The 17,758-nt window shown below is 37.0% G+C and overlaps 1 protein-coding gene across 1 annotated transcript in view; it reads left to right on the forward strand.

Annotated features, from left to right (window-relative positions):
• Positions 1-17,758, forward strand: part of INVS (inversin) — a 142,427-nt gene that overhangs the window by 850 nt on the left and 123,819 nt on the right. The window contains exons 2-3 of the mRNA XM_046659535.1: positions 2,085-2,204; positions 15,645-15,811. Coding sequence (XP_046515491.1) covers positions 2,099-2,204; positions 15,645-15,811 — 273 coding nt within the window. The 5' untranslated portion in view covers positions 2,085-2,098. The remainder of the gene's footprint in view (positions 1-2,084; positions 2,205-15,644; positions 15,812-17,758) is intronic.

A 17,758-nucleotide genomic window follows, 5' to 3' on the forward strand; every position in this document is an offset into this window, starting at 1 on the left:
TTGTTTTATGATTAGTTAATGTTGATGATACCTTTGCATTTTATAGCACTTTATAATTAACAAAGTGGTTTTGATTTTCATCTATAAAAATTATTTACAAAAAATGTTAGTGCTAAAAAAATACATGTGAGCTAAAAAAGGGTCCCAGAGAATGGCTTTCCATGGGTGACAACATTAGATAGTGGCAAAGCTAAACTTTTAGTCTCCTCTCTCCTAGTCCAGTGTTCTTATCTGTATACCACTCCTCTACCTCTCTGACAAGAGATAGATATGGAGAATTTGAAAAGATCAGAGACTCATGAGCATGAACTCATTACTCTAAGAAATTAAACTTTGATCCTACTGACCCTTGGACCTAGCACTCAGCCTATGACTTTTCATTCAACAAACATTTACTGCACACCAGCTATGTACCTGTTACTAACAATTATGCTAAGAATTAGGAGGTGAAGTATATATAAATAAATATAACTGAGATATAATTTTTAGTGTATTTTTCAAAGGGTATGAAGAGTTTTTTTGTGATTCTGATGTGCCTGAAACTCTAATCACTTAGAATCTAAAATGACAAGTATTAGAGATCGGAACGGTGCCTAGCACATAGTTGGTACTTAGCTTATTGAATGAATCAACATGGTCAACCTTTTTTGTTTTTCACATTTTACAGAAAATCAGAGAGCTGAGGTAGCCTAAGGACATGCTGCTTATTATTAACAGAACCCGACCTAGAGCCCAAGTGCAATTATTCCTCTACTGTGTTTCCACTTCCTCCCCTGTTTTGTAGCTTCTTTCAAGTCACTTTAATATAATCTTGCATATGACAGTGGTTTTTCTGATGTGACAGACATGCTCAGACATGACAGAAGCATCTCACAACACTCATATTTTCTGCCAGCATGTTAACTCAAATTGTCAGCAAAATAAAGACATGAAGAGCTGACCTTTACCAAAATTAAGAAAATACTTTCACTCTAAGGCAGAACTTGAACCGATAATCCTTGTCAATGACAACAAAAAGATTAGCTCATCAGTAGTGATAAATTTATCTTACAAAACTCCCAGATCCTTGGAGTCACCAAGTTTAGAGCGACACTTTTTGGTGAAATCAGAAGGCTTGCCCACCCATTGGCAGCTGTTAACTGTAGTTGACTAACTGCTCCCTGCAGATGGGCGTGGATGCTGCAGTTTGCAGTGATCCCCACGACGCCCTGTGTTTCTTACACTTGTTACCTCCCTGGTCCTTGTAGCTGTTCAACTTTGGGACTTGGACACAGCATCTTCGTTTTAAGAAGGAAGTTTAAGGTCATTCATACAACTACCCCTCTTTCCTTCCCATCAGATGCTTGAATTCTTCCTGCTGCACTTCTGATGTATTCCAGCCTCTACTTAAACCCTCTTATAATAGGGAACTCACTACTTTCCTATGCAGCTAATGCATTTCTGGAAGGTTCTAGCAAACCATGTCAGACTACCAGTCAGAACAAAATTTTTCTTAATGAAATATGGTCAATCCTAATGATGTGGTTTTCCAAGTAAAATCCTAAGGTCAAGACCTCAAGCGAGGTATAGTTCTCTGGTGGAAGTAAGGAGAGAGCAAATAAAAATTCCTCCCTTTGTGGGCATGAGAGAAAGAACTAAGGATCTTTTAGTTTAGTGCTTAAATGTAGTTAATTCTGATCTGACAAGTCCACGCCATACTGTTTTTGTGAATTGGCCGTCCCCTTTCTTCCCAGTTCTGATGTTTAGTATTATGAAGGATCAAATTACCTGTATTAGAAATCACTGTGGCTTTTGAGCCCTGTGCCTAATGTTAAATATTGAGCCCTTTTTTTCCCTCCGCCCCTGAGAAGGGTCTTAGGAGCACCTAACCCCCTCATGTTACAGATAAGCTACTTACACAGAGGGTCACCTAATTTGCCATATGATGACAATTCTGGAACTAGGACTGTAGGTTTTTTTAATCCTAGTCACATATTTCTAGTAAGCCATATTTATAATACACCCACTTAGAACTGATGAGACAGGTTTCAGAAATGTTTCCTGCATATACTCATGGTTTAAATCATTGTTTCTTGTCGTTCCAGTTGTTGAGAAGACTATGAACAGGTCAGAGAACTTGCTCTCTCCTGGTTCCTCCTTAGCATCCCAAGTTCATGCTGCTGCTATTAATGGAGATAAGGGTGCTCTTCATAGACTCATCATAGGTAAGAAGTCCCCTGTATTACAGAAACTTTACAAATAATTCTGTCCTAAGGAAGTTTGTTCATTTGAATTTTTTTTTCCTGAGAAAGATTAGCCCTGAGCTAACTACTGCCAATCCTCCTCTTTTTGCTGAGGAAGACTGGCCCTGAGCTAACATCCGTGCCCATCTTCCCCTACTTTATATGTGGGATGCCTACCACAGCATGGCTTTAGCCAAGTGGTGCCATGTCCACACCTGGGATCCAAACCAGCGAACCCCAGGCTGCCAAGAAGCAGAATGTGCAAACTTAACCGCTGCACCACTGGGCCAGCCCCTGTTAATGTTAATTTTAATTTGCAGTGTACTTACACATTTTAATGGAAATATGTTCTTAGTTATATTTTGTTTCAAGACTTGCACAAGAAAGGAATTAAGTCCTGAAACTTAAAAATCTGGATTAGGATCAGGTGGAAAGTATCTGAGAAATATCTGTTTATTTGGCATTGCGTCTCTTATGTACTGTAAGGTACTAAGATAATTAATTCATCTTTGTAATAACATCTAAAATGAGATAGTGGATAATGATCTTTAACATATAATACACACCCAAATTACTAAAGTTTACAAAGAATTTAAACTTTAATGATTTAGAATTGATTCAGTGTTTCCCTATCATTGATTCAATTATTTGAAAGTGGTTTCATTTTCTCCCTATCATTTATATATGGAGAGAGGTTCAATATAGAAGTTCTAGAAGAAGATAAAGTGAATAGGGGAGAAGCAGTATGCAAGGAGAAAATGGGTAAGAATTTTCCAGAATTGTAAAAACCACAAAGCCACATGTTCACAAGTCATTACCCTGAAAAATAAAATAAAAATTCACATTATTTGTAATCTTTAACCTACCAATGTCTAGTGACATCATGATTGACAACTTGGGCTGCAAAATACAGTCCACGTTGCTTGGACTTCCATCCCTGTTCTTTCAGTGTGTATTTTCACCCTACGCTTCCGGTTTCTCCAGAAACTTCTACCCGTGCACCCTAACTTCTGGCTAGGCTTTCTGTTCCCCAATATGCCATGAATTTTTCGTATCTTTTCTCCATGTATCTGTTCCCTCTCCTCTTTTCTGTCTTCTGCCCCTTACCCCTTCTCCACGAAACAAACTTCTGCTCATGGTCAAAGACAAAATTCTTTTACCACATACTCTGTGAAAATTTCTCTTCTCCATCAGAGACATTCTCACCTGATGCCTCACTTCACCTCCGCTACCTGCATTCACAGTTACTCCCTGAAACTTGGCATCTCCCAACACCTCTGAGTCGTTCACTCAAACAGTCCACCATTCAACTAAGAGTCTTTTACCTGCAGCTCGCTTAGTAATGAGAACAATAGTTTTTCAACCTCACTGAGACCTCTAATCTATTCTCTTCTCCAGTTTTGACCATCAGTCTTCTGTCTTTACTTTCCTCCCTATTCAGCCCTGATTCCATGGTCTGTTATTAAAATCTTTCTCTTGGAAAAATTCCCTTTCTCCTCACCTATTGCGTCTGGCTTTTGCAATCTCATCTCTGGATGAACCTAATCCATCTACCTCTGCCAACCCCGGAACGATTTAACCTGGCTGGAAGATTGGTAACACCCTGAATTCGTCATTACCTACTTCAAATAGGCACTCAGCACTTTCCGCTCATCATCCCACATTTCTCCATAATGAGTGTTTCATACTGTCTTGCTCTACCAAAACCTCTGACTGCCCATTCTCCCTCCCTCCCTTCACAGCTAATGCTTTATGCTTCCTACAGAAAATATCCACATAAAATAGGAACTTCCTCATTTTTCAGCATATCTACAAATCACCCTATATCTGCACCCATCTTCTTCTCTCTTCCTGCTAAAACACAGCAAATGTCTCTTTCTGTCAAAGGTGAGTTCTTCCACACATGCTCTGTATTCTGTCCCTTCCTGTCTTCTTGGGAACCTTCTCCATTTTTTTTTTTACCTTTGATTACTACATCTTCAGTCTTTTCTTATATTCTGTATTCTTCCCATTAACATTTAAATATACTCTGTTATCTCCATGATTTAAAAATCCCTTCCATGTTACTTCATCTCCCTCTAGGTATTGCCATATCTCAACTTCCCTTCATAACTGTATCAGTGCACAGGCTAAACTGCTGTAACAGTGACTTAAATAAGATCGAAGTGTATTTCATTCTCACAATAGTACAAAATCATCCAGAGATGCTGCCAGGGCTTGGCTTTGCCCTTCTCAACGTGTGGCTTCCATCTCTGGGTCAATGGCAGATACTTCCATTGCAGTCATAGCCCATCGAGGAGGAAGGAGGAAAGAGAGAGTGCAAAGGTGTCATTCAGGAGGTGGGCTGGACCTAGACACAGAGCCGCATCTGGGACAAAAGACGCTAAAAAATATCTCTCCTTGGATGGCATCATGCCCACCTAAAACTCAGGGTGCTCAGTTCCTAAAGAGAAGAATGAGAAAAGGGATATGGGGCAATTATCACTCTCTGTCATCAAAACCAAGCTTCTGGAGCCATCTGCACCCAGTGTCCCCACCTCTTTACCTCAATGCATGTTTTACTTAAAGAAAACAAAACATACTTCCTTATTTTGAAATGTACATATGGAGAATTACATACAACTTATATGTACAGTTTAACAACTAAATCTAAAGCAAACATCCGTATTACCAAGGAATAGGACATTGTTCCCCCAGAAGCCCCTAATGTATGCTTCCCTCCCCCTTGGAGGAATTGGTGTCTTGACTTTTATGGTATAATAATACATTGTATTTTTACCACCTAGGTATATATCTTAACACTATAGTTTAGTTTTCCCTTTTTTGGATTTTTTTTTCTTTGCTAAACGTTCCATGTTTACTTGTACTGAAAATTATATATTCAGTTAAATCATTTTCCTGCTCAAAACTCTATAATTGTTTCCCATTGTACTTGGAACAAAATTTCAAAGTGTACCTGTACCTCTTTCCCTCCCCAACCTCACCTTTCGTCACTCTCTTACTAGAAAAACTTGCTTTCTTTCAGGTTCTGAAACCTGCTAAGCCCTTTTCCTTCTCAAGGCTTTGTGTGAAATGCTACTATCCCCGTTCTCCGTCTGACTGTCTCTTAGTCATCCTTCAGATCTCAGCACTGAGGTCGCTTCTTCAGAGAGGCCTGCTCTAACCATCCAGTCTCAGTGAAATCTGTTGATTGTGTTCTCCCTGGGAACTCTGCAGGTTTCCTTCATAGAACTTGTCTCAGATTGTAACTGTATGTTTATATGTATGACTGTTGTAATGTTTCTCTCCTCTATAAGCTAGTAGCCTCCATTAATATGGACTAGGTCTGTTTGATTCGTCACTGTATCCACAAAATCCAGCGCAGTACTTGACACATGAGCAATATTTGTTAAAGGAGTGAATAAATATTATAATCATTCTTTTAAATATCTTTCCCCCAAGAAGTCTATAATCGTCTTGAGGGCCGGGATTAATGTGAATTGAGTTTAATTGAATTAAATTGAACTGAGAGGTAGATTAGAACTAAATTCCATTGGAAAATTTCTTTTTAAAGTCAGAATACCTCAAGAAAACATGTCTTATAAGTGAATTCTTTATTATTTTAATAAAAAATATAACCTTCAAAGGAAACAAAACATGCAATATGTTGTAAATTAAAAACACTTATACAGACTCAGTCTTACAAATTAACTAATGCATTACATAATAAAACTTGAAATACTCCTATAATTCTGTATCCCCAAAGAAAAAAATCCTTAAAAACACAAAAAAATCATGATATGGAACCAGTATAGAACTGATAAACTTATTTATAAATTAGTTCCTTATATTTTCTGTTACCTTGTCTAAGGAACTTCTTACTCATTACTGAGTGAGCTATAACTCTGCTCTTCTTTTACGAATTCTGCCATTTTTGTCTTGTATGCAAAGACAGTAATACCTTTGCTCTATGATGTTTTTCAACATTTGTATATTCCTACTAAAATAATACTGTTTCATCTTAAATTTCAATGTATCTTGTACATTCTCTTATGTAGGACGTGTGTGATGATTTCTAAATATATCCTGTGTCTCTTTTCTAAACTAGTAACATGGTACTACAGATGATTTTTTTTTCTTCAATCTTTGCTCACCAACTGCTCAGTGAATTCATTCACTTTAGCATTTTCTGTTTTCCCTTCTCTGTTTCCATGGAGAAGTATGTCAGTGATGTGTTTGACTCCATGGAAACAGATGAGCATCTCTTTCTACATACACAACTAATTAAATCGAACACTTTCTGTGCTACCCATTGTCCTGGAGGAGGAGTGAAGAGGCTTTCCCTGAATGAGACATCATTTTAGTCTCAATTCTTAATGTTTAACCTAGTACAATGGATTAATGTTTTAACATAACTCACTACATCTTGGATTCAGATGAATTAGGGCTCAGTCCTGGGCTCTAAAAACATAAACATACATGGTAAAATCCTTATGTGCTATGATTATCATTTATAGATATGTAGCTTTTTCTTTTAACATCAAACTCAAATAATTTGATTGAATACCAGACACATAGTCAATAACAGAGTTTAGTAGATTCATTTTAATACTATACAGTGTAGTGTAGTACAAAGGACATGGATTTTAGAGTCCAATAAACCTGAATTTTGAGCTCTGGCTTTGTCATTTATTAGCTGTATTACCTTGACCAAGCCGCTTAATCTTTTTGAGCCTCAGTTTCCTTATCTGTAAACTGTAGATCATAATACTTTGCTTGTGTGAGAGTTAAATGAGACAATGGCCATAAAATATCTAGCGTTGGACCTGACACATAGACAATAAATAAAACCTTATCACTGTTATTGTTATATCAAGTTGGACTTACAGGAAAATATTCGTCTCACATAGTTGCAGAAATGTCTCAGAATGAAAAGGCACTAAATGCTATGAAAAATGATAGTTCTCTTTGTGAAAACCAAGCAAAATAATTTGTAAATATTCCCAGTGTGTGATGATTGATGTTGTCATTACTGCTAACAGTGTCTGGGGTTGTTTGCAGTGGTAAAGTGACCATTCTGATTCTATTACAACTTTTGTTCCCCTGTCCATGTTTTGAGCCAGTATAAATCTCTCTGAATCATTTTCCCTCTTTGTTTATGTCTCCCAACAGAATAGTTAGGTGTGGCAAGGAGCCTCATAAGTGAAGAGTAGTGACATTATTTCAGTTGACTTCTTCCTTTACCTCAACCCTGACCTTAAATGTCAGGGTCATTAAATAGTTTATAAATGCTTGCTTATATACATATGTGTTTATAAATATACTTACGTGCATATGTATCCATACTAATAACAGGAATAAAATTAGTCAACATTCATAAAGTTATGATACATGTGCCAGGCACCGTATTAAGTGTTTTGCAGCTCATGAACCCATTTAATAGCAAAACACTACAAAGAGCTTTGGGTACTCTATCACGCTGATTTCATAGGCGAGGAAACGGAGGTGCAGAGAGATTAAGTAACTTGTCTGATAAGTAGCAGAACTGACATTAAAGCTTGGAAGTCCGAGTCCAAAGCCCATGTTTTTGGGGCCTCCATGTGTGGGTAGATGTTTCTGCATACACATGCACATTTGTACGTATGAATACATAGAGAATGAGAAAGACAGGAAAGAAAGAACTGATTATTTCTAAATCGTGACTGATAAACTAATGGTTATCTAGATTGGATTTTTCTTAACTTTGTGCTACAGGCCCTTTTGGCAATCTGGTGAAGTTTATAGACTTCTTTTCAGAAACATATTGTTAAAAGCTTAAATATAATATATGGGAATCCAAAGTAAATCAGTTATATTGAAATATAGTTATCAAAGTATTTTAAAATTGGATATAGCCATATACCTGCCATCATTTTTTTATTAATACATTAAATAGCAAGATCTAGTGGCAAATCTAAGACCTATGATAATTTCAAAGCAACGAGTGTAAATATTTTAAGATACCTCAACGATTATAATAAGATAACATGTAAAAATGTTTTGTAAAATCTCAAATGCCCTCAAAATATAATATGTCCCATGTTATTATTATTACTCTCATCTTCTATGTTAGTACACTGAGACTCAGAAGTGAAGCAATTTAGTTGCCTAGCTAATAAATGCACAGTTGTGACTCAGACCAGGTCATTTAATTACGAATCCTGTATTCTTTCCGTTGTTCCCATGTTGCCTCTAGAACAGTAAGCAGATCTTTTGTAGATGACCACAAATGCTTTCCCAAGATTGTGACAATACGAAAGGTGTGAAGAAGTAGACAAAAGCAAATGAATACATCTTTGATGCCACACAAAAGTGACATTTTAGAACAAGCAAATAAGACAGCAGTAGAGAAGGCTGGGTTGACTCCTGTTGGACAGTATGGCACTGTAGCTGTTGTGTAGACGGGTGCAACTGTCACTACGAGTGACAGACATTTTCTCTAACTGCTAGAGTTGGAGCTCTGGTTTCTGCACATACCAGTCCATGAACCATACAGACTCTTCTGCTTCAACTGACCTTAAAATAACCAAATGCAGTAGAGCAGTGGCTTTCCAGTAGTGGTTCCAGCTCAGCTTTCTGAGCTATGTTCAGATGAGCACATGCAGAATGCCAGCCCCAGTTAAGCAAGCACCAATTGGTCATGGATTAGAGGCTGTCTTCACAGTTGCCAGAATAATTAAAACAACACAGCACACCAGCCAGCTGCACCCTATATTAGCTGTTCCTGATAGGAATGCAATTTAAGTGCATTACTATCCACTGAATGTTAGTTGACATCGTAAGCCCTACATTTGTACAACATGTTGCAGTTACAAAACACTTCCAGACAATAAATCATTTCACTTAGTCATCAAAATAAGCTATTGTGTAGACTTGACAGGTATTGGCTGGATGTTATAATTGGGGAAACTAAGGAGGGAGGAAGTAGGGTGTAGATAAAGGCACAGGCCTGTCTCAGTTACTCTCTTAAAGCCAGGAAGCCCAGAACCTGATGGGACCCTCACTACTTAGACACAGCCAGAAAGCCACTATCCTCCTAAAGCTACTCAAAACAGGACCCAACTGAGGCTGAATGCAGCTTTTTCGAAGCAAGAATAGGGGCTCCATGCTTTCAGTTTCCTCACATACACAAATTTTGGCTCATAGACACAGCATACTGGGTTTTGCTGACATGACCCAATTAAATCTTCTGTGTTGGGAAGTAAATACTAGTCACACAAAAACACAAGTGTGTCAGGGGTTGAAGAGAAGGCGTGAAGTTTCACATATCTTACAGCAGATTGGGAAGAACATAGCATTTGGCCTGATGTTGTCTCTTCTAGGAGGTAGAGGTGCTGACTTCACTTTGGCTCTGAGAAGCCCAATCAGTTAGGATTGTCCCAATATGTGATGACTGCCTCCATTTCGCAACATTTGTTCTTGTGACCACAGTTCCTGCGTTCTTTCTTTTACTAAAGCTTCCAAGGAGGAGTTCAACTCTAGGGGAAATTATAATATGAATCACCATCATCTTGCTAATACTAGGCACTACTGTCTTTGCTTAACACTAAGATGAGATGCCGGTTGAGAGTGCCCTATAATCATGAAAGACACCTTGAGACTAGCCTTATTACATCATATTTTCTGTAAGTACCACTTTGACTCAAGAAGGACTCAAATGATAAAGGAACACGCTACTTGTAATAAGTTTTAGTTCTATTGATGAGTTTGGTTTTAAATGAGTCCTTATCTGTAAATACATAAATAAATAAATATAATCTCTGGGGTCTTCCGGATTATATATTGGAGGCCCTTGTGGAGAGAGTAATACTGGCACTCAGAAGATTTGTGCACAGGGGCTTCTAGAATCAGGTATGTTGAATCAAATGCAAAACTTGCCTCCATCTTCAAAACCCAGAATCTGAAAAGAACACCTGTCTCCTCCAGGAGTTATACACAATCTGAATATATTTGTCAGGCTCTTTCAAATTTCAAGAGCAACGACCTTTCTCGCTCTATTACCAGGATACATGGAAATGTGGATTAGCAAAGTGAGTTATTTAAGAAGCTATAAAGTACTCTGGGTCCCAATTTACATATATTTAAATATATTTTGAAATCTTTAGAGCTAAAACAGTAGCTTAGTTTCAGGCACAAAACAACTCAGACAAAAATGTGACACTTTTTCTTGTGTCAGCTAGCATGTATTTTTCCCCAGAGAAAAGATTTCATTTGGTCAGCTTTCTTTTCCGTTAGCAGAGTTCATGCCAAAACACCTCAGAAGTAACTGGCTTCCCTCATGCTCAACTCATCCATGATGACCTTCAGCTAGTATGTGACTACCTTGTCACTATCTGTGATGAAAGGAGCAAAATTTTTTCACTTCAAGTGGATGGCTGGAGCCATGGGTATCTGTTGTTGTTACTGTTTTTAAGTAAAGTTTATTGAGGTCTAATACAGTAAATACTGTATGTTTCACCCCTTTTAGTGTGCAGTTATTTAATTTTGACAAATATCTAATCCTGTAATCGCCACCGCAATCAAGATATAGAACAATTCCATCACACCCCAAAATTCCCCCATGTCCCTTTATAATCAGTCTCTCCCCACATCCCAGCCCCCGGTAAGCACCGGTCTGATTTCTCTGTACTTACACCTGTTCCAGAATGCTATGTAAATGCATCGCACAGTACGTACCCTTTGTGACTGAGTTCTTTACTTAGCGTAACGCATTTGAGATTTTTCCATGTTGTTGAGTGTATCAGTACTTCATTCCTTTTTATTGCTGAGCAGTAGTCCATTGTATGGATGTATGCAGTCTCTATTGTCATTTTCCAGTTGAAGGACAACTGAGATGTTTCCAGTTTTTGGCAATTGTGAATGAAGCTTCCATAAACATCCAAATACAGGTTTTTATGTGAACATAAGCTTTCGTGCTTTTATTTCTCCTGAGTAAAACACCTAGGAGAGGGATTATTGGGCCATATAGTAAGTGTATGTTTAACTTTATAAGAAACTGACAGTTTTCCGTAGTGGCTATACCATGTTGTATTCTTACCAGTGATGTCTGAGAGTTCTAGTTGTCCTACATCCTTAGCAGCATTTGGTATTGTCAGGTTTGTTTTTAGTTTTGGTTTGGTTTTAACCATTCTAATAGAAGTGTAATGGCATCACATTGTGGTTTGAATTTTCACTTCCCTATGTATTAATGATGTTAAGCATCTTTTCATATGTTTATGTGGTGAAATGCCTGTTCAAATATTTTAATTTCCTTATCATTTAACTATTTACTTGTAATAGTTCTTTATTCTGGATAGAAGGCTTTATAGATAGGTGTTTTGCAAATATTTTCTCCCATTTTGTGGCTTGTCTTTTTATTTTCTTAACAGTGTCTTTCAAATAGAGTTTATAATTTGGATGAAATCGATTTTATCAATTTTTTTATGAATTGTTCTCTGGTATCATATCTAAGAAATCTCTGCCTAACCCAAAGTTAAAGAGATTTTCACATTTGTTTGTTTTAAAAGTTTTGTATAGTTATAGAGGTTTTACATTTCAGTTTTTGATTGAGATAACTTTTGCATGTGGTGAAAAGTATAGGTTGTGAGTTTTTGGTTTATTTGTTTTTTGGTTTTGCATATGGATGTCCACTTTTTCTAGCACCATTTGTTTAAGAGACTGTCCGTTGGTTTGCCTTTGCACCTGTGTCAAAAATCAATTGATCATATATATGAGTCTGTTTCTGTACTCTCAATTCTGTCCTATTGATCTATGTGGCTATTTTTTTGCCGTTTAACTTAAATTGTGGATTTATGAGAATGAAATTGGTTGTAATATTCCCATATTTTCCTTTTAATGTCTGCAGGCTCTGTAGTGATGTTCCCACTTTCATTCCTGATGTTAGAAATTTCTATCTGCTCTGTTTTTAATGATTAATCTGATTAGAGATTTATCAATTTTATTGATATTTTCTGGGAACCAACGTTTAGCTTCATTGATTTTTTCTCTAGTGTTTTTCTGATTTTAATTTCATTGCTCTTATCTTTATTATGTACTTTCTCTGCTTGTTTCGGGTTAAATATGCTCTTCTCTTTTTAGTGTCCTAAGGGAGAAGCATAGATCATTAATTTGAAACTATTCTTCTATTCTAAGACATGTACTCAATGCTGTATATTTCCTTCTAAGCCCCCCTCATGTGTAGGGTAGGAACCTTACAACAGTATTTTTGTTTTCATTCATTTAATGATTTTCAGCTTCCCTTGAGATTGTCTCTTTAATCCACGGATTGCATATGTGTTGCTTAATTCTCAAATATTCAATGATTTCCCATTATCTTCCTATTATTGACTTCTAGTTTAATTACATATTGTCAGAGAACATACTGTGTATGACTTCACTTCTTTAAATCTGTTAACATTTGTATTATGACTCAATATATGGTCTATTTTGGTGAATATCCTATGGATGTTTTAAAAGACTGTTGCTGGGTGACATGTTCAATGAATATCATTTATATCCTACTGCTTTATGGTGGTATTCAGTTGTTCTCTATCCTTGCTGATTTTTATTCTTGGGTTCAAGCAATTATTGACAGGGGAAAGTTGAAGTTACCAACTATAATTGTGAATTTTTCAAGTGTTTCTTTCAATTCTATCAGTTTTTGCTACATGTATTTTGAAGCTCTGTGGTTTGGTACATACACATTTAGGATTGTCATGTATTTTGGTGAACTGACCCTTTTCTATTTGACACTGGTAATTATCTTTGCTCTGAAGTCTACTTTATCAGTTATTAATATAGTCACTCCAGCTTTCTTTTGATTAGTGTTTACCAATCAAAAGTATATGGTATATTTGTGCTCATTCTTTTACTTTTAACCTACTTATGTCATTATATTTCAAGTGAGTTTTTTATGTCAGCATATAGTTGGGTCCTCTTTTTTTATCCATCTCTGTCTTTTTATTGGTGTGTTTATAACATTTACCTTTAATGTAATTATTGATGTTAGGATTTAAGATTTCCATTTTATTATGTGTTTACTGTTTGTTCCCTCTGTTTTTCATTCCTCTTTTTTCCCTTTCCTGTCTTTCTCTGCATTTCTTGAATGTTTTTATATTTCACTTTAATTTATATGTAGTGGGGCTTTTGTAACAACTTTACTGAGATTTACCATACATATATACCATGCAATTCACCAACATAAAGTGTACAATTCGATGGTTTTTGTATATTCACAGAGTTGTGCAAACATCACCACAATTGATTTTAGAATAATTTCATTACCCCAAAAAGAAACTCTATACCGTTTAACTATGTCCCCTCAAACATGTCCCCATCCCCAGCCCTAGGCAAGCATTGGATATAAAATTTGGAGTTGACAGATCTCCTCTCCACCTCCCCCAAAACTTGAAAAATGTGTCATTGCTTTCTGGCCTCCATAGTTTCTTATGTGAAATACACTGTCATTCGAATTCTTATGTATGTATTATAGATAATATGTTGTTTCTCTCTGGCAGCTTTCATGATTTTTCTCTTTATCTTTGGTTTTCAGAAATTTTATTATGATTGACTCAGCATAGATTTCTTTGGGTTTGTTCTGTTTGAGCTTTGCTCAGCTTCTTAAATCTGTAGGTTTGTGTTTTGCACCAAATTGGACCATTTCTAGCCATTGTTCCTTCGCATATGTGTTCAGCCCTTCATTCTTTTTCCTCTTTTTCTGGGACTCTGATGATATGAATGGTAGATCCTTTGTTATTGTCCTTATTGTTCTTTTTGTTTCTATGTATTCTTTCAGTTGTTCAGATTGAATACTTTCTATTGGTCTATCATCAAGTTGAGTGATTCTTCTGTCATCTCCATTTTGCTATTGAGGCTATTCAGTGAGGTTTTTATTTTGGTTATTTACTTATTTATTGAGTGTTTATTATTCTAAAATTTTCTTTTGGTTCATCTTTACATTTTCTCTTTCTTTGCTTAACACTTTGTATTTTTCCATTTGTCTTGAGAGTGTTAATAATTACTTGTCAGATTATCTTTATGATAATTGCTTTAAAATCCTTGTCAGATAATTCTACTATCTGTATCATCACAGTGTTTGTGCCTATTGATTGTCTTTTCTTGTTTAATATTTTCCTGACTCTTGGTTTGTCTAGTAATTTTGGATTATCTCTTGGACATTTTGTGTATTATGTTATGAGACTCTAAATTCTATTTAAATCTCTTATTTTAGTAGACTGACGATCTGTTTAAGTTTAGGATGAACATTTTGTTCCAGTTTTGTGGATGGTGATTCAAATGTCAAGTTAGTTTTCAGAGCTCTTGTATGCATTTCTGGTTTGCCCCATTTCCTTGCTACCCAGGCCAATTTAGAACCTGGGTAGTATTCTACCCATAGTTCAATTCTCAAAGCTTTGCTATTTTGATTTTGGTCAGTTTCACACATGGGCTACCCAGAGTTGTCCATGATTCCATGCACCAAGTTAGAGAATTGCTTTCTCTAGCTTCCTCCTCTCTGTAATCCTCCCCGACTCTAGTTAGGAATGAGTAAGGTACCACCTCATTGCAATCCTTTGCTTAATTCAGAGTGTGATGGTTCACAGGGCTCTTCTGCACAGTCTGCAGTACCCAATGGCAGAGAAGAGAGGTGCAGTTTCTTTTGTTGTGTGTGCTTGGAGTAGAGTCGGTATAGTCAAAAGAGTTAACTCCTGCAGGGCTATGCTCTTCTCAATGTTTTGACTGGAGAGAGAGGGCCTCTTGGGGAACTTCATATCTGTGCTCATTGGTGTTTCTGGTTGTGGGCTACTGCAGGCTAGCTCTATATAGGAGGCAAAAAAAAAAATTTTTTTTTTCAGGGACCTCACCATCAGGTTGTTCCCTGAGTCCCATAGTCCCTAGCCAGTCTGTCTTCTTTTCTCCATGTTTCATGTATTTTGCCTGGAGTTTTTAGTTGTAATTAGCAGGAAGATCAGGGTAGTATGCAATTGCTCCATGTTGTCTAAAATGAGAAGTCAATCATGATTCACTTTTGTATCTCTCATAAAAACATACTACAATGCCTAGTGTATGATCTGCACTAAATAAGTATTTGTTGACAAAAGAAAGGAGTGAGGGAGGAAAATAACCAGCTCCATATCTCAAAATGTTAATTCAGCATAACGTAGTAGTTAAGAAAATCAGTTTGAATTCTAGCCCCACCGCCTACTTTCAGTGTGAATGTAAACTGGTTACTTAACATCTCTGAATCTCAGTTTCCTGTAATATGGGGTGGTAAATATCTACCTCATAGGGTAAGTAAAAATAAGACAATATATTTAACACATTTAGCACAGTACTTGATAATAAACACTTAGTAAACACAGCTCCTAGTTATATTAGTAGTAACAACAACAATTATCAAGTGTTGCTATCTGTTTCTTGTACACATAGGAAACTCTTCCCTTAAAGACAAAGAAGATCAATTTGGAAGAACACCACTTATGTATTGTGTGTTGGCCGACAGACTGGATTGTGCAGATGCTCTCCTGAAGGCAGGAGCAAATGTTAATAAAACTGACCATAGCCAGAGAACAGCCCTCCATCTTGCAGCTCAAAAGGTGAGAAGTAAAATCACTTTGAGAGTAAACCTTTTATGTGATATTTGTTAGTTGATTAATGGGACTGTGCAATAGACAGATGATAAAGAAATCACAAGCATGTGACTCTTAGTTTCATATGTTTTCTCTAAAAACAGTCTTTAAACTGTAGAGAGTAAAGCACAGATGACCATCAGTGGCTGAATTAACTTATCCAAGTTCCTTGAACAATGGAATTTACTTTATGATATAAGCTTAAGTCGAGGAGATGCAATCAAAATATATGTACAGTATGATTAAACTATATTACAAATCAATTTGTACATGAGGAAAGAGCAAACACCAAAAAGAAAAAACACTAACATATTAGTAGTGGTTGGGTTTAAATATTGAGACTATATATAAGTTTTTGTATTTTCACTGCTTAATATTTTTTCCTTTATGACTATTACTTTTACAATAAAAGTTGTAGTTTCTCTTAAAATATGTGGCCTTAAGGGGCATAAAAGAACTTGATTTTATGAATGTATTTTCAACTTTTAAAAAATTTAAAATTATATTGCCAGTATCAATGATTTCAAGTTTTTAAAGGCATTATCAAGAACTCGGACTTTTAAGATTAAACATATCAAAAAAGTAAAATGGGCAGCATCATGGCAGAGTGAACTTGCCCAGGATTCTCTCCCCTCCAACATACAATGAAAAGGGGCATCCATACTCCAACAGAGGACATCCTAACACAACACAAAAACGTCAGAGAGACATGCGGCCATACGATGGAGGGTGGAGAGGCTGGAGCCCCCCTCAGAGAAGCTGCAATGGGGTAAGAGAGAACTTCACTCCCTCCCCTAAAGACTGCAATCTGCGACCGTGGGAGGCTCCATGAGGGAAGGAAGAGGGGAGGGGATGTTCGTTTGCGGGAACATCAAGGACCTCTGAGGTCCCATGTGGCCTAGAGGGAAGACCTCTACTGGGGTGAGAGCTTTTGCGGAGGGGGGGGGGTGACTGTCTCAAGCCAACAGCCCAGGAGATCAGCAAAAGCAGAACGAGAAAGCCCAGAGAGCACACAGGAGAAAGCACCCCTCCCTCTAGCTGCCCCCTCCCATTCCACTGTCTGGCATCTCAGCTGAAGGCAGAAGGCTCAGAATATGCTGCTCTTGAACCCCCCACCCAGTGACAATAGGTGGTAACTGCAAGCAAATAATATCAGGATGCGTAAGATCCGACCCACCCCCTATCGCAATATCAAACACTATATCAAATCTCCAGACCAGAGAGAAAACAACAAGTACCCAGAATTCAGTCCTGAGGACACAGAAATATGTAATCGAAATGACAATGAATTCAAAATAGCTATCATCAAAAAACTCAAAGAGGTAAGAGAGAACATAGAGAAACAATTCAACGAGTTGAGGAGGTACTTAACAAAAGAGACTGAAACTATAAGTAAGAATCAATCAGAAATATTAGAGATGAAAGACACGATGGAAGAGATAAAACAAAATACGTATTCCCTAAATGCTCAAGTGAACATCATAGAGGAGCATATCACCACAATTGAAGATAGACATGTTGAAATTCTCCAGATAGAGGAGAGAGAACTAAGACTAAAAAGAAATGAAGAAAGTCTTCGAGAAATATCCGACTCAATTAGGAAATGCAACATAAGAATTATAAGTATTCAAGAAGGAGAAGAGAAGGAGAATGGAGCAGAAAGTGTGTCCAAAGAACTAAGACCGAACAATATGCTGCCTCCAGGAAACACATCTCAGCTCCAATGACAAACACAGGCCCAAAGTGAAGGGATGGAAGACAATACTCCAAGCTAATGGCAAACAAAATAAAGCAGGTGTCGCAATACTTATATCAGACAAAGTAGACTTCAAGATAGGACAGGTAAAGAGAGACAAAGAGGGGCAGTATATAATGATCAAAGGGACACTCCATCAAGAAGAAATAACATTTATA

The sequence above is a fragment of the Equus quagga genome, chromosome 1 (assembly GCF_021613505.1).
Source record: "Equus quagga isolate Etosha38 chromosome 1, UCLA_HA_Equagga_1.0, whole genome shotgun sequence".
Lineage (NCBI taxonomy): Eukaryota > Metazoa > Chordata > Mammalia > Perissodactyla > Equidae > Equus > Equus quagga.